The 23677-nt window shown below is 41.5% G+C and overlaps 1 protein-coding gene across 3 annotated transcripts; it reads left to right on the plus strand.

Annotated features, from left to right (window-relative positions):
* The first annotated feature begins 4397 nt into the window (after window positions 1-4397).
* ZRSR2 (zinc finger CCCH-type, RNA binding motif and serine/arginine rich 2) lies at window positions 4398-23597 on the plus strand. Of its 3 annotated transcripts, none has more exons than XM_054224781.1 (11): window positions 4398-4532; window positions 6965-7044; window positions 7195-7300; window positions 7590-7698; window positions 8027-8113; window positions 10322-10360; window positions 11763-11878; window positions 14830-15043; window positions 17479-17534; window positions 17711-17820; window positions 18463-23597. In XM_054224781.1, the coding sequence occupies exons 1-11, from the start codon at window positions 4486-4488 to the stop codon at window positions 18942-18944; spliced, it is 1446 nt and encodes a 481-aa protein (XP_054080756.1). In that variant the 5' UTR covers window positions 4398-4485; the 3' UTR covers window positions 18945-23597. The 3 variants fall into 3 exon arrangements, with proteins under 3 accessions (XP_054080756.1, XP_054080795.1, XP_054080882.1); XM_054224820.1 differs by having other exon boundaries at window positions 7198-7300; XM_054224907.1 differs by lacking the exon at window positions 10322-10360.
* Window positions 23598-23677: the final 80 nt, after the last annotated feature.

The following is a 23677-nucleotide window of genomic DNA, read 5'->3' on the forward strand; positions in this document are numbered from 1 at the left end:
TTTCAGGTTACAAATGGAGTATATCAGCATAATCTAAAAAGACAGACGTTTTGACACTCCTTATCCCTGTAGTAAATCTACATGCATGGATTAACTTTCTGCCCAGCCTCTTTTCTCCCATTTTGGTGGGATATGCAGCACCATTTAAGCACATCTGCATTTGTTTTGTCACTGATTAATCAGTCAGGCATCAGTTTGCTTGAACAAGTGACAATCTACATGCATATATGCAGGGGGTATGTTTTTAATTCTGTACTTCATGAGGTATTAGACTTTCAAATAGTTCCTCTTTTATAGTAACTTTGTTTTTCCTAACTACTGTTGAGCTACACGTCATAGACGTGCAGAATCTCATACACGATCTCCATCTTAAAAATACCATTAAACTAGTGCAAAGAACTATTTCTCTTCTTGTACTAAATTAATTTGTCTGCACAGTTGAAAATAACAGTATCATTTTTTTCAGTGCTTGTGACCTCCAGAGGTTCACATATTATCTGTATGTATATACTTAATAGTATACCATAATTTGGACTTCCAAACAAATCAAGAAAGGACTGAAATTTCAAGAAAGCATATGACTTGGTAAAAACAAACAAAACCCTTCCATCTTCTCGACGTGATTAGCAATGTACTTTTCTGCTTCTTTCAATGTCTTTGAAATGGAAAAACCCAGGAAAGTAAAAAATTGATAGCTATCATATAAGTTAATTAACAGCTATGGCCAAACTTAACCTCAGTTTTCAAATTTGACAAATTAACAGTTTTAAACTCTGAGGAAGTTAATCTTTAGTCTTAAATAGTTGTGTTCAACTCTTATGAAGAAAGAGTCAATGTGCTACTGTCAGCATTAGTCACTCATGGAAATGTACCTGGAGCACTGCAGGTCTAATTCTCCACGGTGCCTCACAGTACCCCAGGTGCAATGGAAACAACCAACGCTGCACGTCTGCTGCAGACTTCAGAAGTGAGATTAGGATCTAAGCAAATGTCAGTATCATCCAATAGACCAAGCAGGCTGATACAGGTCTAGCCTAAGTCTCATTAAATGAGAGCTTTTCCAGTAATTTTGGGCGGAACAGGGTACTGAATGAGGCCCATAACCACTGTCATCACTGTAATGATGCAAAAGTGACTTACATTGTCATAGAGTGTTTTATCAGCGCACACAGAAGTAGACAGTATGTGAGAAATCATTTACCTCTTGAGACAGTGGCGTAGCCATTAGGCAGCTGGTGGGGGAAGGACAGGCTCTCTAGAGTTCACACAGATTGCCTTGAAGTGTGCACTTTAAAGCAGAAAGCACCGAGGATTGCCCACAACTGGGTCGGCACTGAGAAAAAACAGCAACTTCCAGCACAGAGGGGAAGGATGGTGCTGCTGCCACCACTTCACTAGTAACTTTATAGTACAATCTACAGCCCTGAAGGATCAACTCACCGCTTCCCATCTCAAACCCACACTTCCTGAATGTCTCCTAATCAACACTTATTTTCTGAGTCAATCAAATCCACACTAGTGATTTAACTGTCATTTCCCACACATTCTCCTACATCCACTTTCTTCAGCCACAAAGATAAAAGCTGTACGATTCCATGAGGAAAGGCACTGCTCTTCATCTGGAGCATATGACAAAAATTATGATGAGGACAACTGTTAAATAATCTGCGTGCCTACAAAATGCGACCTTTTTTTTTCCCATGGGGCTTGGGCATACAACAAAGAAAGTGAACTCTTTTCTTCTGCTTCTGCCAGTCCACACTAGTACGAAATACAAGAGAAATGGAAACCAGAAGAACCACGTGAAAACGAAGTGGAAATGTGTGCTAAAGAGTACCTATACCCTTGCTCAGAGCTGGTCTACTGCGAATACATACTTCTGTGCATAGATCTTACAAGATTTATAAGGGACAATGGTACGTAACTTCAAGTTGTAGGAGAAATGTTTTGCTGTTCTGTGAAGTATAATCAGTGCACCCGGTATCGACCCTCGCGTGATCGGGTTCACATAGCACCATGCTGCATAGGTATATTTTTCTTTAGGAAACATGGAAGAGTGAGTTCCACAAGCTTCTTGACGTTTTCCACAAAAATAAACTATGCTTGGAAAAGGCTGTGGTCCGTACAGTGCTAGCCCTCAGCATAAGGGCTAACAACTACTGACCAGAACGCTATATTACTTTGGATATGTAAATGGCTCTTGCCAACCTGGAATGACCATATTTGTTTCTTTCTGACAATGTATCAATTAAATTGTATTAAATTCTGCACCTGTACTTGAATATAAAGCTGCTGTTCTGTGCATAAATTAATGAGAATAAACAAGATGGAGAAAACCGCAATTATTGCATTCCTGCTTCAAAGAGGCATGACAGCTTTTCCCAGAATCATTAGGAGTACCTGTAGTAGCTGATTTATTTTGTGTTTTCTTCTACAGAGATCCTCCTTTTCACTACTCAAATATATAAGTTTAAGTTCTTTCCCCAAGTATATTGGGAAAATGGCGTAATGAAATCTATCATATTAATGAAAGAAATGACTGAATTTCTCAAATTTTACTTATAGCTAGCTTAAAGGAGGTTTGATGTTACAGCACTTACTCTGTTGAAAGGAGGATGAAAAGTTAGAGTTGTAATTCCTTAATGAAATAAGATTTACGAAACAAATTTGATTGTGTTTTTTCAAAACTTTCATGGGTGTCAATGGCTCATGAGTTGCAAAATGCACAATACTGCCACCTTCTGTATCTAAGAAGCAGCAAACTACATGTTATTTTACATGTATGTTCTGTGCAAGCAACCAGTAATAGTGATGTCAACTCCTTTGTTTTAAAAGACAATCTAAAATCCGAAACATGGTTAAGTAATAGCAGAGAGGTCACGGTCTGAATATTCATTGGTCAAATAGGTAACTGCTGACTACAGCAGTCACATGGTTGCTTTGAATAACTTCACTGAGCTTCAGAATAAATAAGAGGATACTCATTATGTTGCTAATGAACAGCCCAGTCAATGAGTCTGATTTTGACAAAGCCTGCTCTGGTATGCTTCACTGCCAGCGGCTCAGACTATTTATGCAATATACTACCCCTGGGATATACAAAGTAAGCTCCTACCTTGTGGCTTATGACAATAATTTAGATCTTAATCAACAATGTACATTATTAATGGCTATGCAAAACATGCCCAAATAAAACCTACAAATTCATTGCCTCTGAAGGCTGCAATCTATAATGCATGCCACCGAGGAATTGACTACCGACAACTTACATATTTCAACCCATCATACCCATGACAGTCTGCGCATTGTAACTCATTTCCTGCCACGAAATATGTTTATAATCAAGACAGGTAGTATGCCTCAGAGATGATGATGGTAATAGATCAGCAGTGTCAGTTAAATTCATCAATATACTGGTTGGTCTGGCGTGCCCCTGCTATGCTGGAGCTGTGACTCCCCTCAGCTCTTTGACAGGCTGTATGGCAGGGCGGCCATCTATCACCCAGGTTCACAGCAGCCAAGAGACACACTAGGACCTTGCCTCATAGCAGGCACCACACACCTCACATTTCCACACATATTTTCCAAAGGAACCAATGCATCTTATGGAGCACAAGCTGTCAGCAGCTGCTTACTACAGCTGTGGAGCATCCACACCGCAATGTGCAGAAAGAACTCAGGCTAGCTGTGATACTGGGCACCACATACACTGCGGTACTCAGCAGGACTGGGAAAAATTATATCTATCACAGTAACAGATTCAGTGGACTGAATCCGTTTTTTAAAGAGAGTTTAGCAAATTGAAACTTACAATGCTACTTTTCAGTGCATTCACCGAATCCTAAACGCTTTTGATGGGAGGAATAACACAAACGCCATCTCATCTTTCAACATATGAATTGCTTTCGTCTTGTGTCCTGAATTTTGCAAAGGCAGCTCTAACAGCGCACGAGCATGCTGAGAGCAGCCGGGCTGATCTGTCACCACCCAGCGCTGGTTTCCTTTCCCCCTGCTCTCGCTGCCCAGCGGGTGAGAGCCGTATATTCAGACGGTTACTGCAGCCAGCTGAGGACCAGCTGGATCATCATCACTACCAATCACCACCCCATGCCACCAACCCCTGCGCCTCCGTGCGTCCTCCTCAGCGACCGAGCCTGGGCCGCAGAGAGATGGCAGATGCCCCTGCCCGCCCCGACGCGCCACCCGGCCCCGTAAACCGTCCCATGCCGGCTACTGCGCTGCCCGCCCCGCTCCCCCTCTCCGGGGGCCCAGCCTCACGCGCCGACCGCCCTTCACAAAGCGGTTCGAGCGCCCTGCTCGTCCGTTACGGCCCAACGGACGCCCACTGCGCGTGCGTGAGCGCGCGCTCGCTCGCACCGCCCACCACCCCGCCGCCGCCGCCGCCGCCGTTCCCGGCGCGGCTGCCGGAAGGGATTTTGCGCCCTTCCGCCGTGGCGTCACGTGACATCCCCTCGGTAACGCAAGATGGCGGCGCCCATGTTGCTGCCCGAGTCCCCTCTGGGGAAGTTGAGGTGAGGCGCGGGCCGGTGCCGGCGCTGGGCCTCCCCGCCGCCTACAGGGACAGGGGGAAGGGCCCAGGGATTCCTCAGGAGGGCCGCGGCCCAGCCCCGGCGGCGGAACGCCCAGCCGCACGGCGGCCGAGGCTGAGGCCGCCTCGCGGCCGAGCCCGGGAGTGGCGCAGCTACGTGCGGCAGCGGCCATGGCCGACCGGCCGCCGCCGCCCGTGGAGGTGGTGGGCGACCGGTGGCGAAGTGGGGGCGGCGGTTGGGAGCGCGGGGGGCGCCCGGGGGCGGGGCCGGAACCGGGAAGGGGGGCGGGGGGGCACGGCCGCCGTGGGGGAGCCGGGGCTGCCGCCCGTCCCGGCCACGGGGGAGCCAGCGCCGGGGTTTTGCTGCGTCCCGCCTGCCCGCGCTGTTGGCGGGGCGGGAGTGAACGCCCCACGCCCGGGGGAAGCGGCGGTCGTGGGGCTGTGTGAGGCTCGGCGGAGGCCGCGGCGCGGGGAGGCAGCCGGCGTCTGTGTGCCCGGGCCGAGCCTCGTCCAGCCTCCTCCGCAGATGGCGGGATCCCCGGTGCGGGCCGACAGGGCTTTGCAAGCGCCCACGCCCCCCGCTTGCTTGAGTGGCCCCGCTCGCCGGTGCCGTGCAGCTGAAGGGGGAGGCGAGCCCCGGCCCCGGATCGCCTGGGGCACTGCTGCTCCTTGCACTTCGGCTGTTTGCCTTCTTCCTCCTCGCGTGCTGCTGTGGCTGGGAGTGAGGAGAGTTGCTTGCTCTCTTCTTTCCTTGGGCTTCCAGATCACCTAAGAAAGCCTGGGAACTGGGAAGGAGGTATCCTCGCTTGTCAGCCCTAGGTACCTGCTGAGTGGATGAGATTCGTTTCAGGCAGGTGACATTACGGGAGGAGTTGCCAGGCTTGCTTGATCAAAGGTAGAAGGCTCAAATGTGGGCAGAGCATGTGGCCTGGCATGAATCTTTGAGAGCAAGCGCTCTGCTGCTGGGGTAACCACCACGGTCTTATTGATGGCACGCACAGGTGTGCAGATGGTGAATTTGTGAGTAATCCTGAACAGAAGGGTTAGAGATGCAGGTGAGGTTTTGGCTATCTGACTTATACCTATGGAATCCTTTAAAATTACATACTCCGAAATGGGAAGATTTTGATCTCCTGTCAGTATTTGGCATGGCAGAATGACAAGAGTTGAAGATCATCCCTTCCTCCTATTTTTCAGTTACAAACTGGCTAGAAAGAAGAGAGCTATAATGAAATATGACAGAAAAGGTGTTGATATGAAAAAGCTTTCCGGTACTTAGAGGACTCTTAACGATAATAAAAGCACAGTACTGTTTCTAGGCAGCCTTGCAGAGTTGTCACACAAGCAAGGATGAGTCTGGCTAAGCTTCAGTAGCAGAAGAGTAGACCTGAGCATTACCTGTGGTGGTTGTTAAGTGTGCATTTATCTATGTAGTAGGACTCCTGTCTTTGGAGAATATCAAGGGAGAAGGGAAGGGACTTAAAACTTCATACCTTGTAAAAGAGAGGAAGACCAGAATGTGCTTTAAGGTGTACCAGATTTACAGAGTAGGAGCTTCCCAAATTTTTCTCCCTAATCTTATCTAGTGACCAGGTTTCAGGAACTAAGGGAGATTTCATGGAATTAGTGATAATGTCAAGTACTGCAGAGCTCAAGGAGGATGAGACCCTTTATATTCTGTCTGAACGTGATTGTTGCTACTGCAGCTGTAACAACATAGCTACAGACTTCATTGTTGTCACGGTTTAACCTCAGCTGGCAACTAGGACCGTGCAGCCGTTCACTCACTCCCTTTCCCCCCCTGCAGTAGGGTAGGGAGAAGAGGGAGAAAAAGGAGGAAAAAAAACCCTCGTGGGCTGAGATAAAAACAGTTTAATAGAACAGCAACAGAAGAGAAAAATAACAATAATAATAATGGTAAAAGAACATACACAGTAAAGTGATGCAACAGAAATTGCTCCCACCACCTGATAAGTGATTGCCCAGTCCATCCTGAGCAGTAATTGTGGGTTTCTGTCTTCCATTTGTATACTAAGCATAACACCTATGGTGTGAAATATTCCTTTGGCCAGGTTTTCCTGCCTATGACCCCTCTGAGCTTCTGTGGGAAGCTGGAAAAGTCCTTGATTTACTATAAACGTACTTAGCAACAACTAAACCAATATGCATTATCAACATGATTTTCATACTAAATCCAAAACACAGCAGCTACTAGGAAGAAAATTAACTCTATCCCAGCTGAAACGAGGACAATCGTCATGTTGGATGTCCCTGTAGAATTACTGTTTCATATGAATAGCTGTTAATTTTGCAGTTTGTGGGGTTTTGTACTGCTGATGTAAATTGAGTGCATGTAGGACAGTAAAAATCCTTTGTTTGACTGCTTTAATGTAAATAATATTCTCTCACCTCCAGCCATCAAAAATACAGAGCTATTTTGAAGAAAGAAAAGCGAAAAAAAAAGCGACAGGCGCTTGCCAAACTAAGAGACTCAGGTAACCGTGAAGCGTTTTGTATTGTCAGTGGAACTAGTAGTGATCCTTTTTCTTTTCTTTTTTTTTTTCCTTTTTTTTCTTTTTTTAAAAGGATATAATGTTGTGTATCTTTGCTGACTATAGCATCCATTGTTTTCTGTTTTTTCTCAGAAGCTACAGAAAAAGATGAATCGGTGTCTGAGGAGGGAGAGGAGGAACTAGAAGAAGAGGAGGAAGAAGAAGAAGAAGAAGAAGAAAAAAAACTTGAGGCGGAAAGGTGAAAAATCTAGACAATGACATATATGCAGTAGATACATTTGTAGTCAATTACGTTTTGATACCTTGAAAAGTTTCAATATATTCTGTAAGTAGAATTGTTTTTGTATATTTCAGGCTGCACAGTTCTGCTCTGAAGTCTGAATGATTCCTGTGGAATTTTCTCTTTTAAAGAAGATTAGATTAGCTGTAGTTATTGCTGAACTAATAAATTTGAATTGTATGCATGACAATTGTACCAGTTGGTAGTCATTAAAATTTGTCTAAGTGGTGTCTGGTTTCCTTGGTAGACAAAAACTACATGAGCAGTGGTTGCTGAGAGAAGAAAAGGCCCAAGAAGAGTTCAAGCTTAAGAAAGAAAAAGAAGAGGCTGCAAGAAAACGTCAAGAAGAAGAGGAGGTGATGTATAAACTGAGTGTTACAGTTGTCTGGCAATAAGGCAGACTTAGCATAATATCTCTTACTGTTCTGTAGTGGACCCAGTCTTCTTGATGTTGGCATGTTTGAAAGCGTAAACTCTTCTTTCTTCCATTCTGGAAGAGCAAAATTAAAAAAGCGGGGGGAAAGAGTCTTTAAAAGGGTTTTTGTCCAGGCATTTAGTTGCTTATGACTGGATGAGAACTTAATGGTCAAGGAGTTTAATACAACACGATAGTTTTGAATTTGACTGTTCATGAAGCATTTGTTCCCTTGAATAATTTTTTTAAAATATTTTTTTGTCATAAAGAGGAAGATCAAAGAAGAATGGGAAGAGCAGCAAAGAAAAGAGAGAGAAGTGGCACAGCAGAAGCAACAGGAGAAGAGAGAGAGAGAGGTGATTTCCTGGCAGTGGGAGGATAAACATGTTACATATCCTATTACATTATCAGATGCAACAGTCTATGCATGCTGAAGAGGGATTCTATTCTAATTAGCAAATGTATAAATGTGTTAATTACGTCTTCTCTCCATTCTGTCTAAATTCTCAAAACTCTTATTCACTGTTAAAGAAGATCTACTGAATCCGTATACCTAGAAGGGTAACTAGTTTTAATGCATCTGGTTGTTCATAGTTTGTAATTTTTTTTACATCGGTTAAGTACAAAGGCACACTGTGAATGCAGATTCTGATATGTGCACTTTTGCATCATGCGTTAAAGATAATCCTTACTTAATGTCCCAGTTGAACACAGTCAGTGTTGAAGAAAGTGCCCAATGAGGATATGGAATGTGGAATTACATTGCTGCTGTTCCTTAACACAGTTCTTAATCAAAAGATATATCACAGCTCTTCTTTACCTGACTCATCCAACAGGACGTATCTTTTTTTCAGAGCTCCTTGGGTAGAGGAAAAAATTATACTGAAGATGCTAGGCATTGATAACATTTGTGCTAACAATACATTCTTCTTAAGTTTTAGAAGTTGAATAACCTGGATGTAAGGTGTCCTTACGGAAATCCAATGTGAGAACTGGCCTATCGCCAGTAAAGGGTGATTGAAGCTTTCTAGGATCCAGTCATTTTAGCTTCTCCACAGTCACAAAAGATTCCAGTCATTTCACTGGGAGATGTCTTGCTACGGGGTCTGGTAGCCACAGCAGGAGAAGAGACAGGAGTAAACAGTATCGTCTCCTGCGTTTAGTAGTTGGTTGTGTCACTGATTGTGTAACACTTGCATGAGGAATGAAAAAGAACAGCAGTTGTTGTATTTCCTGTCTTACTTCCTCTTGTGTTAAGCGTCCATTTTTCTCTTTGCAGAGTAGGGACAGAAAATGATGGTTGTGTTTTGGTTTTTTTTAATGTTGAGCTATAGTTCTAAAAGAGTTGAACCACGGTAACAGTGGGATTTTGTTCCTCTCCATACGTCTGCATTTGCCCAAGCCCTCGGTGGTTCCCTGAACTAGATGGAAGACACTTTTTTTTTTTTTTTTGTTTTGGTTGGTTGTTAGTTGGTTTGTTTTGTTTTTTTTCTGGGTTACTATTTTACTGGTTTAGTGAGGTAAATTTGTTCATAAACGGCATTGACGGGCACCCAGAGGGAAACTGAGTACCCAGCTGTGAGTGGAGCCACCCATTTCAGCAGTGGAAAGTTGTTCAGTCAATTTGTCCTGTCTTTTGAAACAGCAGTTTATTCAAATTCTGGCTTACTGATTTAAAAAAAAAAAAATCCCTCTCTAAGATGACAAAACACATTTTCTGGTTTGGTGGTGGGTTTTTTGGTGGTTTTTTGTTTTGTTTTTCTTTAGTAGGGCGGATGATATCTGACATACTTGATGATTAGTACCAGATTCTGTCTGGGTCTTCATCTTAGATTGCATTTTTTTAATTTTATTTGCTCTTTCTCTTTTTTTAGTTTATCTAATTCTCTTCCAAATTTGAACAATGCTAGCATATTTTCTTGTATTGGTTATGTTTAAATGTCTTTTTTTCTTGGAACCTCCTAGAATAATTTGTCAGAACTAATTTCCAGCCAGTTTTGGAGACTGACTTTATTGTTTTGCTCAGGCAAATAGAAGGAAGGAAGGGAAAAAATATCCTCATTCTTTTCCTATATTTGAAAGGCTGGATACAGTGAACTTATGGTATAAAAGTTTCTTAAGAGTTACGTTTTCTGCTTTAACAGAGGTTCACTAAGCAAGTGTTTTTCTGTGTGTTGCACAGAATGTTCTAAGTTCAAAAGGTTAGTGCAACTAAATGATTATGAACTTAACTGTAACCAGATGAGTACTAGAGCAGGAGAGATATTTAAGTATTCAATAGTTCAGTGATAATTTTAAAAAAGAAAATGAAACTTTTAAAGTTGTCTAGCATTTAGATGAGAAAATCATCTACATGAGGGTCTTGTCTGATGTATCCTTTAACAGCTTTGTAGTACATGAATTGCTAAAGAGCAAAAGTAAAACTTCTCTTTTTAAAGCAAACCCCATCAAACTTTTATTATGCATAATCATTAAGTACTGTAAATTAGGTTCTTAACTAAAGAAACCAGATGTTTTGCGTGTCCTCAGGGTTTTCACTAGTCCTGTGTTTGCACCATTTATAGGCAGCTGTGCAGAGGATGCTGGATCAAGCTGAAAGCCAGGTATGTTCAGAGACTTTTTGAAACAGAACTGAAAAGTAATTTAATTGCCATCCAGTGTTTGCCTTCTAGCGTGTTGTCCATCTGCTCTCAAGAACCTAATGGCCTGAATAAATGTAATATGTAGTGGCTTGCACGAGCTGTAAACAATTATTTACTGGGTGCAACATAATTAAGCATATTTCTGGCTGGTTGGTGGCAATGCGGTTGTGCATGCTCATTCCTATTCAGGAGATCTGAGTCAAAATGAATCTGGAAATACTGCTGTGTGCTGTTAAAAAAACACTATGCATGATGGTTTATTTGTGAATTAGAATTCTAAATAAATCTGTCAGTCCTTCTGGGTGGCAAGACAAACTTTTCTTTTAAGCAGATGGCAGGCTCAATATAAAAGGATTCAGCAGTAGAGGAGGGCACAGATCCTTAAGGAAAAAAAAAGGTGGGGGAGGGAGAAGCTGACTGCTCGGGTGCCTGGAAGAGCATGGATCTCAAGCTGGCAGCGTGTTGTGAAGAAAACTGCCGTCTTCATTTGAATCTTAGGGAGGATGTATTCAATTTTTCCTGTTGCCTTAAAGAATAATTTGGCTTTTTATCCCTGTCATGTGGTTAAACTTGTGAAAATTCTTGCTCTGCTTAAACCACTGCATGAATCTGAAAATTTTTAACCTAATTAAGCCATTGTAGGTTGATTGCCATAGCTACATTGGAGTTGCATTCAGTTCCGAATTATGTTTAAACATTAGTTTAGGTAGGGATCCTAACTCTGTTTCATAATATGAGTAGAAAAATGCTGCGAACTATTACCTGCCCAGAGCTCAAAATGTATTAGCAGCCATTTCTGCAAGGGAATAGACAGAAATACGGTATATTGTAGACTTCGTTTAGTATCAGTTCAGGGTTCAGTTACTTCCCGTTGAAGTGACAGTGCTGTTTTGTTGAAGGAAGATTATGGCTGAGATTTATGAACAGAACTGGTAGCAGGGTCAAATGCTGCTTGTAAATAAACAGAGTTTTCAGTTGATTTAAAATGAGAACTTAGTCTAGTCAGCTTTACAGATATTTTGTCTAACAAAATGAAAATCCCCCTTTTAAAATGTGTGTTTTGTTTGTAGTCATTCAAGGCACTCAGCCATCCAGTTTGGTGATTTTTTTTTTGTTGTTGTTGTTAAATCTTGAATGTAGACTTGTTCTTAAAACTAAACCATTATCAAAAAAAGAGATTTCCATCACCAGAGACCCAAGGCACTGGGCAGCTTCTTAAAACAATGCTTAACATAGGTTCAGCTTGCCTTGTAGTAACACAAGTGCTCATAATTGCATGTGGATTTAATTGATAGTATTATTTTGACATTACACTTCTTTATTGTTTTCTAACTTCTGCGTATTTTAATGTTTTTTTCCACAGCTGGAGAATGGTGTGACCTGGCATAACCCAGAGCCCCCGGAGAATATAGGAACAGAGAAGGATAGAGCGAATTGCCCATTCTATATTAAAACAGGTTCCTGCCGATTTGGAGACAGGTAATCAATTGAGTATTTACCAGCATAGAAGTGTTTTGGAGAGGTGGAAGGGAAGCAACTTCATTAGGTCACATGCAAACTGAAGAAAAATTGCTATATAAATTATTTTCATGTATTTGGATGTGGTTCCGTTATTCATGATGGATCTAGACATTGAGAGCAAAAGCGTTGCCTGTCTGGAATTGAACTATTTATTACTATGGCATATTATTGATGGTGCATTGTGGTTACATTGGTCGAACAGGCTTTTCTTTAGCTTTGACACATAGAATCATAGAATTGTCTAGGTTGGAAGGGACCTTTGAGATATATTCACATAGAATATATTTGATTTCTGTTTTTAGTACAGGCCTGATGTGTCAGATGTTGGGTTTTTATCTTGCCTATTTTGTGTATGCCGCATCATTCAAAAAAATCAAATCAAATCTCAAACGGACTAAAGCAAGTTAGGACACATCTTCATAGTTGGGAAAGCTGTTGTGTAGCTTCCAGAATTCTCCTGTTTGTATACTGTTTACATGCGCAATACATTCATTCTTGATTCTTGTGTACTGTTACGGGTGCCCTGTCTTGGGAGGGAAGTATAGTAAAAGGCAAAACAAGAGAAGGACAACAGGATGATCAGAGATGAAAAACAGCTTCTGTAGGAAGAGTGGCTAACTAGTCTAGACTCTGCTTTCGAAGTGATGATGGAAGAGGGCTGTGGTAGATGAACATTGAACTCATGAGTAGGATGGGAAGGATTATTTACTTTTATTATGAAACAGTTTAATTAGGTGTCCCTGAGTGTTTGCCATCTTAAAAAAAAAAAAAAAGTACTTTCTCATATGAAACAAATGGCAAAACTTGTTACCAGAGGACATAGAGGAAGCCAAAAGTATAAACGTGTTCTGAAAGGGAACCAGTACAGTTCATCAGTAACCATTAAAGATGATGACCCAAATGCTAGGAAATCCCTGAATTTTTGTGTGTGTTAAGGAGGAACAATAGCTAAGCAGGAAAAGACTCTAATATTTATTACGTGAATCTTTAGCATAAACTAGTAAGTCTGATTTACTAACTTGTGTCACTGAAACATGTGTGGTCTGGCTAGTATAGTTTTCTTTGTCCTAGAAGTAATTTGTTTTACGGTGATGTATATTGTGGATAATTACATGATAATTCAGCTCTATGGAAGCTTCAAGTCCCCATCTTTTTTCTATTCTGAAATATGTGTTGAATTCCTAAATAAAACTTTGGGCAGCTGTTTCACTGTAGACAGCATTTTTGCTTTTCAAATGTTTAGTTCTTTGTAATCTTTGCCATATTTTTGCTTCAGTGGTATTTAATGGAGATTAATTATGGATTGGATAAAAATCAGTTTTGCATTGAACTATGAATAGGCTTGGTTAAATAAATACCGAGATACATCATATTCTGCCCTTCTTCTCTCACCTGTAGCTGTTGATCTCAGCCACCTCTCCTTCATCTTCCTTCCTCCTCCTCGTATACCTGCTTCCTTCATATTCTGGTCATTTTAACCACTGGTGTTGACCAAAAGTTGAAGGACTGAGATACACCTAGGAAAAGGACTGGGAGAATGGGTTGGAAGTTGAAATGGACCACAGTGGTGAAAACTGAGAGCCAAAGTTATCAATAAAAATTGCTGAACCTTGTCAAAGCTCACTGTGTCTTGAAGAAGCTAAAATGGACCGAGTTCACCGTTATTAATTTCCCCAGTAATCCAAACACTAATATTCTGTAGTAATACTGGATTTTGGGTCATTCATTTTCCTTAGGGTTCCCTTTGTTCTGCCATGTGCTGTATTCATTTTGTGTACAGACAATATTGGTTGGGTGTGGTATTTTGAGTTCTATCATTCAAATAGAAGAGTGAAATGAAACAGCTTCTAAAATGTAAAAAAAAAACCCAAACCATCAAATTAGTCATCTCTGGTTATAGTCTTGGTTTGGGAGTTTTGGTTTTTGTTGTTTGTTTTTTTTAAATCTAAGGTGCCAACCAGAAAGTGAGAGTCAATTTCTAACTGACTGGATGTCAGTCAGAACTGACCTCCAGTCTGTCTGAAGTCTAGGTTGTCATTGCCCATTTTGAGACTTGACCTCCCTCCAATTTGTCTGTGCTTTGCCAGTGCTAGATAAGAGAGTAGACTAGTCTGACTGTTTTACTGATCATGCCATGAAAAGGAGAAATGTATTGGAGAGTGCATGACCCAGTTGCTCGGGGAAGTGTTTGAAACGGAGATCATAAAGTACAATGAAATAAACATGGAGGCTAACATCTATGTTCTTACTGAATCTAAAGGTTTGTGGGGGAGAACTGTATGTCAGCACATGAGGGAGGTGCATATGATGAATCGTGAGGGAGACCTAATACTTACATGGCCGCCAAGAGGATGCATATTAAGATAAGACTTACTTAGAAAAATAATTTTTTTTAGAAGTGGGAAAATAGAAATCTTGTACCTGAATCCAGCTTCAGGTCTAAACGTGTTTTCCTTCCCTGACTCACTCTCCCCACCCCCAATGCGATGAGAACAACTTCAGTAAAAGTCGTTCAGTTTGTGAAAAGAGCAGCAGGGACTTGCTTTAAAATGTCTTATAGAAGATTGTCAGTAGTCTTTCTGCAAACTCCTTCGGAAATGGAGACGACGTTTAACCCTGGTAACCTAAAAGAAATTACCTCTTATTATGTTACTGGTATCTATAGCTTTTTGCAGGTGTGCTTTTTTCAGCAAAAACGTATTTATGCATGGCAGAAAGCATTAAGGTTATATGCAAACTCACTTCCAAAAGATTTGTTTTAATAATTGAAATATGTCGATTTTCCACTAATGGATTTTCTTTTGTAATAGCTGTTACTCAAAGTAGCAAGCGTTTAAAGTTTCAACAAGTGCATCCTCTGCTGAAAGTGCTGATCTTTTCACTTTTCCTTCTTCGCTACAAATGTTCAGGTGTTCTCGCAAGCATAACTATCCAACATCAAGTAAGACACTACTCGTCCGAGGGATGTTCATTACTTTTGGTATGGAGCAGTGCCGGAGAGATGACTATGACACAGATGCAAGTCTTGAGTACAGTGATGAGGAGACCTACCAGCAGTTCCTGGAGTTCTACGAGGACGTACTCCCTGAGTTTCAGAACGTGGGGAAGGTTGTTCAATTCAAGGTATGCACCTGAGTGTAACAGCTTGTTAAAATATTTAACGTATACCACCTAAGTTGTGTTTAGTAGCCTTGACAGGAATTCTGTCCAGCATGCCCTAGCTAAATTCCATGGACATTACAGAACTATAAAACGTCCTTGGAATAAACTGTGCGTGTCTCATGTCACCTGTAAATTTGTCACTGCTGTTCTAGAGCAGCGTCTTACTCTGGGTCAATCTTCTCTTCCATTCCCCTAAATGTTATAAAAGCTTGTGCTTGTATATTGCAAGTTATTTGTACCTGCTCCACAGTCCACTTACCTCAGAGGCCCTTTTTTACTTAGCCCGTGATAAGCCCTTGATGGTCGAATAAGACTGTTAGACTATATAAATGTATCTAGGCTATTGCATTTGTGCCGAAGGAATGAAATAGTGGGGGTATAAAATGAATTTGGAATATACCCCCAAACATTGTAATTTTAGGTCTGGTTGGATAAAATAAAATCAAATGTCAATGAAGTGAAAAGGCAGTAGATATTTCAGGAGGAGGAATTATAAAAAGTTACGTAAATGGTGTCGAGATTTGTTATCGATCCTTAGTCTCTGCATTTTGGTTTGCTGAATGTTCTTTCCTGAATTTTTCCCATTTATATTATGATTTCTTATGGGGGAAAAAAGAGGCACCTGTAAATGGAGACCTTGGAGATGAATGATGTGGTTAACAGTCCCATGTTGCCCCAAAACATGCAGCCTGGGTGGTGAAATCTCCTTGTAGCAGAACCTACTGCAGCGTCCCTTTCTGCTCGCCATTCCTGACTGTTTTGCTGCAGTCACCAGGAGGCACGCGGTGCCTGTTCTCCTTTTGTTTCCCTCTGGTGACAGCTGCCTCAGAACTGAGATTGTATTAGCATTTCAAACAAGAGGAAAGTAGAAAAAGTGAATTTTCAATAGCTGTATAATGAGCTTTATAGGTAAGAAACCGTCACTTGTTTGGAGGAGTATCCCCTCTGTATTTTGACTCATGGGATATTAGCAAGCTGTGCTCCATCCTAGAAGACAGGATGTAGATTCCCAATGGAGCGTGGGCTGAAATGCTGTCTTACCATCAGACTCAGATCCTCGACTTTGTATCATTGTTGTTATATGCGACCATGCACATAGTTGGGCCCCTATGACTAACAATGGGGCAAGAGCTTTTAGTGTGGCGTTTCTTAGCTTCTGAAGTAATTGTGCAACTGTAATATGATTCTCATGGGCATTTTCATTATATTAGAGATGCTTAGAAATTACATGTTGGCTGCAGGGATCTTAACTGTGATTGAGTTGAGCCTCTGCTACCATTTAGAATCACATTATACACACCCCTCTTCCACCCGACTTCCCTTTCCGATGTAGCCCATGGTTTTATTCTTGCTGTTCTTTCTGGGAAGCTAGTCCAGAACTTGGCAGATCCTTACAAAGCACACTTTGTTTGTGTGCTTTGTAAGGATCTGCCAGGTTCTGGACTAGCTTTCACCCACGGTGAAATCATTTTTGTTTGTTCTTGTGTTGACGTTGTTTATCTCAAATACTTCTGACTGCTTATGCTGTAATATTTAATTACACAACTGCTTGTCGTTGTGTCTGAAGCCCTTACCTAATCCAGCGCACAGAGAGGTGTTCTCTGAGGGTCAGTCAGGGTTCAGGGATGAAAGGAGCCACTTTTCTCATTTGGTGCAGATACCAGAAGAGGCCTGAGGGTAAAAGAGGCTGGGCGCACAGTTGTGCTGTGGAGAACTGCTTGAGTCTGCCTGTCTTGGAATCCTTTGTAACCAGCAACAAGCTTTTTGGAAAGCTTGCATTTTTGAAATGTATTTTTGAAAAGCTTTAGATATACTTAAAATGCTTAATTATTATGAAAAAAGGTGTTTCAGAACTGTATTGTGAACGCTAGTGACTTCAGCTTTTGTAACTTGTCTCACAGGGACACTGTGAAGGTAAATTGCTCTAACGATTCTCTCACCATAATGAATCCTAAATTTCCACACGAGGATACTGCTAATTGTTTTCAGAGAATTGGGCTGTTGCACAGTAGGGTTGGCCCAGACAAGTGCAAGACAATTGCGTACAAGTTGTCTTGTGGGCTAAGTGAAGCAGAGGTCCCAGTATTAATCAAAGCATAACGCTGGAAACAGTCAAACATAAGCCCCAAGGGAGCTTTTTTTGCGCCCCCTTTTTTTTTGCGCCCCCTTTTTTTTTGCGCCCCCTTTTTTTTTGCGCCCCCTTTTTATTTTGCCTTTTGCCTTTTTCTTTCTTCAAAACCTTTTATTTGGCTAAAACGAAATTTTCAGAAGAATATCACAGGCAAGTTCAGATTGATGAGCTGTCATAAATCGGAATGGCTGCCATCTCAACATGCGTGAGCTGCTGAAGAGCATAAACCTTCCGTTGCACTAACTTAATGTTTCCATCCCCCTAGGTCAGTTGCAACTATGAGCCTCACCTGCGAGGAAATGTCTACGTCCAGTATCAGTCGTAAGTACTTGCAGTCTTACTACAGTTTAGAACTAAACTCCAAAGTCCAGTAATGAACACTGTTTGTATAATTCAAGTGATTCATTCTCATAGTGTAGTGGGAGCCTAAAATTGGTAAGTAACATCTTAAATGATTGCACGATGAGAATGCTATGTGCGATTTTTACTTTTTAAAGGGAGAAGGACTGTCAGGCAGCTCTTGCTCTATTCAGTGGACGATGGTATGCAGGTCGACAGCTTCATTGTGAATTTTGCCCTGTGACAAGATGGAAAACTGCTATATGTGGTGAGTCACATCAACACTTGGAAAAGAGAATGTGTTTTACTGAGAAGAGTACTTATGGAAGTGAAAAAGAGGGGGTTAGCCTGTAGTTTTCAGGTCTCCCTAACATTGCAGAATATTTCTGTTTGGAAGACATGAATGCTAACTTCCTTGTGTAGATCTAGGAAAGAAAGGGAATATTCATATCATGTCACATAAGTGTCTGAACCATTTCAGTGGATTTACCTTGGACTGGAAAAGAAAGTTTGTATCCTAGTTTTGGAAATTATAATCTTAAAGTGAACCTACAGGAAGTACTATTTTATCTGTTTAAAAGGCAACAGCAGTTTCTGAACCATCAACAATTCTTAGCAGTAACTATCCCATTTTACTTACCTGTATTTACATCCTTAGATTAAGGTAGTAAAATTATTTATGAAAATCATTTTAAGCTAAAACCTTCATAACTGTTAGAAAGTTAATTACAAGAAAAGTGCATATTGAAAAATACTCTTGCATGAATTACATTGATAGGTGGTCAGATGCATGTTTTTCTGTTTGAAGAAGCAAAATTCAGTTTATTAAGTTTCTGTCCAGTAGGTACATAATAAAGAAAGAGATTTAACGGGTCTGGTTCATAAAAAAGCAAACCCTAATCTGTTGCAGGCTTATTTGAAAGGCAGAAGTGTCCAAGAGGGAAACACTGCAACTTTCTTCATGTATTCAAAAATCCAAACAATGAGTTTTGGGAGGCCAATAGAGACATACGTATTTCTCCTGAACGGACTAATCAGTTGTCTAAAAACTCTGAAAGGAGAAACAGATCGAGCCATCGTGATGACTATTACAGCCGGTCAAGGAGAAGGGGCAGCCCAAGCTCAGATCATTCTTACCGGAGAAACGGAGAACCGGAGAGAAAAAAGAACCGCCGCAAAAACAAGAGAAGGCGCCGATCTGGCAGGTCAAGAAGTCGAGAAAGGAGGAGGTCTCGCAGCAGGGGGAGGAAGAGGAGAGGCCGCAGTCGCAGCAGAAGTCATAGTCGAACACGCAGTAGGAGCAGAAGTCGGAGTTCCTCTCGATCCAGGAGCAGGGGTAAAAAGAGATCGAGCAGCAGAGGAAAAAACAGCGAAACTCCCAAAACAAAGTGAGAATTACTTTTAGAAGTTGCTAATTGATCAAACATAAAGCTGACAAAGAAATCCTTCCAATAGGGCACCAGATACATTTGAGTTTCGAATAAAGTGTTCTTGCACATTACAATGTTTCTTCCTAATAAAGGAACCTAGTTTATTGTGTGCTAAGCTTCAGAAAATTGGAAGTTTAAGTCCTATATAAGGTGTGAATGTCAAGTACTCTAGCTACTCTGTCCCTCTGAACTGCTGCAACATCTGGATGCATACCGAGTACAAATAGAAAGAGAAGTAAAGCTTATTTGGTATATGCTTATTTCTGTGTTATGTGTGTGTTAAGTGTTTACTGTCCCTGTAAAGGAGTTAGCACAGAACAGCCATCGTGCTGTAAATTCACACCACAGCATACTGCAAACTGAAGTCTGTGTAGAGGACTGCCGTTTATATTTTCCGTCTGTTTATGGGAAATCTCTTTCTAGTCAAAGTAAATATAATCATGTTATGAGTTGGAGAAAAGGGATCTAAAAGACAACACTGTGTGATTGTACAATACTTGCCCAGTAGGAGCTTTGTGGTCATAAGTGTCGGATTTTTCTCTTTCCCCCTGACTGAGCTGCTGAGCTAATTGCCTGTAGGGATTGCAGGAGACTAAAACCAACTAAGAAGTGCACAGAAAAACAATCACTTTATTCAGTACCTTAATCGCCGAGTAAGATGGAGACCATGCACTTGTAATCCTCAAGGGAGGATAGAAAATACTTTGCATACCTCTTGGTTGCATACCATTTGTAGTTGAAAACAACCTTCCTAACCTGTGATGGAGTGCTGGAAAAGTGTACATCTGGTAACTGTAGATACACACGTAGATGTGAAGGCTCAAGATGGTTGCAGAGTGGCTAAAGAAACTGAAGGTTTTGTACCTGGAAACAATACTTTAGGTTTTTTGGAGAGGAGGACTTGACTTAAAGCCTTTTTAGGCTTATTTTACAAACAGTTTAAGGCACCCTACTGCCTAGCCTCCCTATGGTCAAGGCGGAGAGCAGGGTACATAAAAATGAAGTTATCAGGACAAAACTTTTTTGTAATGAAAGTTATATTAGCAAAGTACCTGCAATTAGATAAATCCTTACAAATATTTCTTCACTTTCAAATGGAAGATTTGTGCTGTTAGATGGACTGTACTTCACACTGCTTAACTTCAGGTATTTAACTTGGGCGCTTAGGTGTCCTTGGGTGCTTGGAGAGAGCAATTTGTGGCACTGCTGGTATCTGCAGAGACACCTCCCTCCCTTAAACCTCTCCAAAGAACTTGTGCTCCTGCTGAAGTTAGAAGCCTAAAATAGATGTGAAGTGCTCCCAAATAGATGACTCCAACATTATAACATAAAGTCCCGTAGAAAATCTGGATACCCAAACTTCAAGATAGTATTCCTCACAGCAAGACCATCTTCCCCCCAGGATAGTTAAGAGTGAACAAACATTGCTTCTGGATATAATATATATATTTTTGCTTTTCTAAATGCATACTGCACCTAGCATGCTAATTATACATTTTTCCTTCTTTCATGTGTAACTGTTGTCCAATAGGGAGTAATACAACAAAAGTGCTATATATTGATGTTCAGTTCAAACCCAACTTTCACCATATATTGTCATAACTGTAGGCAGAATTGTAGCTTAGTTAATTTGATTAAATGTTTTAGTTATCAACAGATGTAGGAATTGTAATTTAATAGCATAACTTTTGAAATAACATTTTTTGAAAGGCATCTTTCAAAGGATAGACAGCACTAAGTTTTAAATTGTATTTGAGGAAGTTGTGACCACCGTTTTCTCATAATGTGTCATTTTCTGACTAGACCTTGCAGACAGATTTTCCTCCGAGGTTTCTGTTTTTTCGTAGATGCTCACTTGTGTCTAGTTGAGTCACTCGTGCAGAATGTGGCAAACCCTGGTGCAGTTCCCCGCAGAGCGCAACTGAACTGGCATCTCCTACGTGCCGAGAGGCACCAACATAGGCCCCGTGGCACCTTCCTTTCACTGGTGCTGCCTCGCCTCTGCCAACTTGTGCCGGTCAGCCCGCCCACTGGCTGAGGCTCTGGGGTGGAAGAGTTGGCTTATGCCACCTCTAGTATGGCGGCAGGCTATCGCTGAGCATTATCTGAGCAAAAATCAATCACTGAGCTCAGACAGAAGCGGTGGGAAGGGGTGGTGGGAACCTGTGACTGGTCGGGTGAAATAAGCAAAGCAGGCTGCTGTGGGATTAGAAACCGAGTGCCAACTGAGACCCATGTGAGAATTCCACAGGTAATTAGGCTCCTTGTCCCCACGGTTTTGTAATGGGATCTGGGAAGCTGAGCTGCTGTATTTTTTTAAAAAACAAGTTCTTATAATTAAAAAAGACTTGCTCAGAGATGCATGTAAAAATTTAAATATACTTTATTTCTGCTACTATAATGGCTGAAGCTTCAGCTTTTTTTCTTGAGGTCTGGACCCAAACTTGCTGGCCGTACGTGTGCAGTGTAGGACTGGTAGCTGTGATTGTCGTTCACTTTCACATGCAGGCTGTTCATTACACAGAAATTGAGTGCTGTAGGTCTGACATTTAGTTTGCATTTCTTAGCATGAAACCTGGAATTCAACCAGTTTTCTAACTTCAGAGTTCATATCTTTAAGTATTGTTTCCCTACTTCATAATCTTAAGTAGTGTTATATGCATGGTTTTGTGTTTCCTTATTAGCCGAGTGAGCTATTGATTCAGAAGAGACAAAGAGACTAGAAGTTCTTAAATGTTAAGCTTAATTATTTTTTTTCCAAAGGGGACAAGCCCCAGAAGAACACAGAAAGGATTTAAATTTGCAAGGAAGAGCTTGTTCTCGCTGCCTTTTATTCTGCATATTCCACAGAAAAGGACCTTATAAAGTGAATTAATATTGGACAAGTTTTGGTTCGGTTTGGTTTTAATGACTGCTTAAAACCAGTGGCTTTTAAAATTCTTTTTTTTCAGTTAGTTGTGCATTCTGCAAGGATCACTGCGGTGCTTTAGGGGGATGGTGACGGCAGGCATTTAGAAAGCAGCAAGAAGCTGGATAGGGCAGTAGTGTCGATGCCCCTGGGGGGGCTGGCCAGGTGGCTGTTTCGCAGTCAGGATGGGGAACAGGATCTGCTCCCACCCTTCTCCTGTGGGAGGAGGAACACAGCCACGCCGGGAAGTAAGATCCCATTTTTCCAGCGGCAGACAGGGAATAATGACGGTATGATGGGCACTCCTGTGAGTGCAGGCAGTTTTACTTCCCAGCAGCGTTTAGGCAGCTGGGAAGCGGGCTTGCCCCCTGGCAGCGGCATGCCCTCAAGGGCTGGCTGGTGGCCGCTTCCATGTGATGGCCCTTTCTGCCTGTCTGGAATAGCTGACCACCATCAGGGGGATGAGGGGGGGTGGCACCTGTCTGCACGCTGGAGGCTTATGGAGGGGGAACGAGCCTTGCCTCTCCAGCCCTGCCCTTATATGAAATGCAGCCCAAGGAACTTCCCAGCGTCATGTCCTTGGATGGCGGCACATCCTTCTCAGATTCGGTTTTGCATTACCACGTTCAGTGTATCAGAAACTGCCCTGAAGTTTATCAATGACATTCCTGTGCATTAAATAATAACATTTTTTCCAAAGAAATGCAAGAGCCTGCTTAAAGATGCTATTGCTTCCTGCCCCGGATCAGCACTTCTTACAAAACATGAAAGCCTATGGTAGTTTACAAACTTAAAAGCTTAATTTACTTTCTTACATCATCTAAAGAGTGCAGCTGATTTTGCTTTCACTCTACCTTTGTTGTAATTAAAATAAACCCCTATTATTCCACATACCCTTCTATTCAGCACTGATATATCAGCTGAATTCAATATCTATCTCTGATTTATTTTTTTTTTTAAAAGAGATTAACAGTGACAAGTTACACTTCAGTGAATGATGAGACTGATTCCAAAGCAAGCCACACAAGTATCACCCATGGCACATGGCAACTTAACAAAGGCAGCCACAGGGCCACCATCATCATGGCGTTGACTCAAAAAGAACAGATGTTTAGGAAAGCCTCTGAAAGATCCAGTGACGAAGCTGAAGACACTCAAGCCAACAATCACTTGCCTAAACAATCCAGAAACTCTAATTGACTCTTTAGCCCCGCCCCCCTTCCCAAGAAGACAGGAAATTTAAAAAATAAAATTTTATTTTATATTAGATTTAAGAAATGCCCTAAGTTGGCAAGTTTTCCCCATGCTTCGGCTGATAACATCAACCAGTTCAGTTCTTTTAGAAAGTTGAAGAACAGATTAATGGGAGAAATTTTTGGTTGAGACTAGGAGTGTGAATGTTGCACTGACTTGCTCATAATTCCATTTAAGGAACTGAATATTGAGTTTGTGTTATCCAGAACCCTCTCTCAATCAACACGTGGTTTAATTTTCAAATGAAGGGGCACTACCGCATCAATTTAACATCTGCTTTAACAAATTTCCTGTTTAATATGGTAAGCCTTCCAAAAACTTGCTAATTTATTGCTTTCTGTACAATTTAAATGGCTGTAAATAACTAATCTTGGACACAGTATACTCATTTTTTTAATAAAGTGCTCAAGAACAGTTTAAGCACTGTAATAAAATTTCCCTTTTTTTAAGCTAGCACTGAGTAGCCTCTTCTTTCCTCTGCAAAAAACCAGAATTACATATAAACACAAAGCAATGGTGTAAAAATGGACATT

This window comes from Rissa tridactyla, chromosome 1 (genome assembly GCF_028500815.1).
Source record: "Rissa tridactyla isolate bRisTri1 chromosome 1, bRisTri1.patW.cur.20221130, whole genome shotgun sequence".
Classification (NCBI taxonomy): Eukaryota; Metazoa; Chordata; class Aves; order Charadriiformes; family Laridae; genus Rissa; species Rissa tridactyla.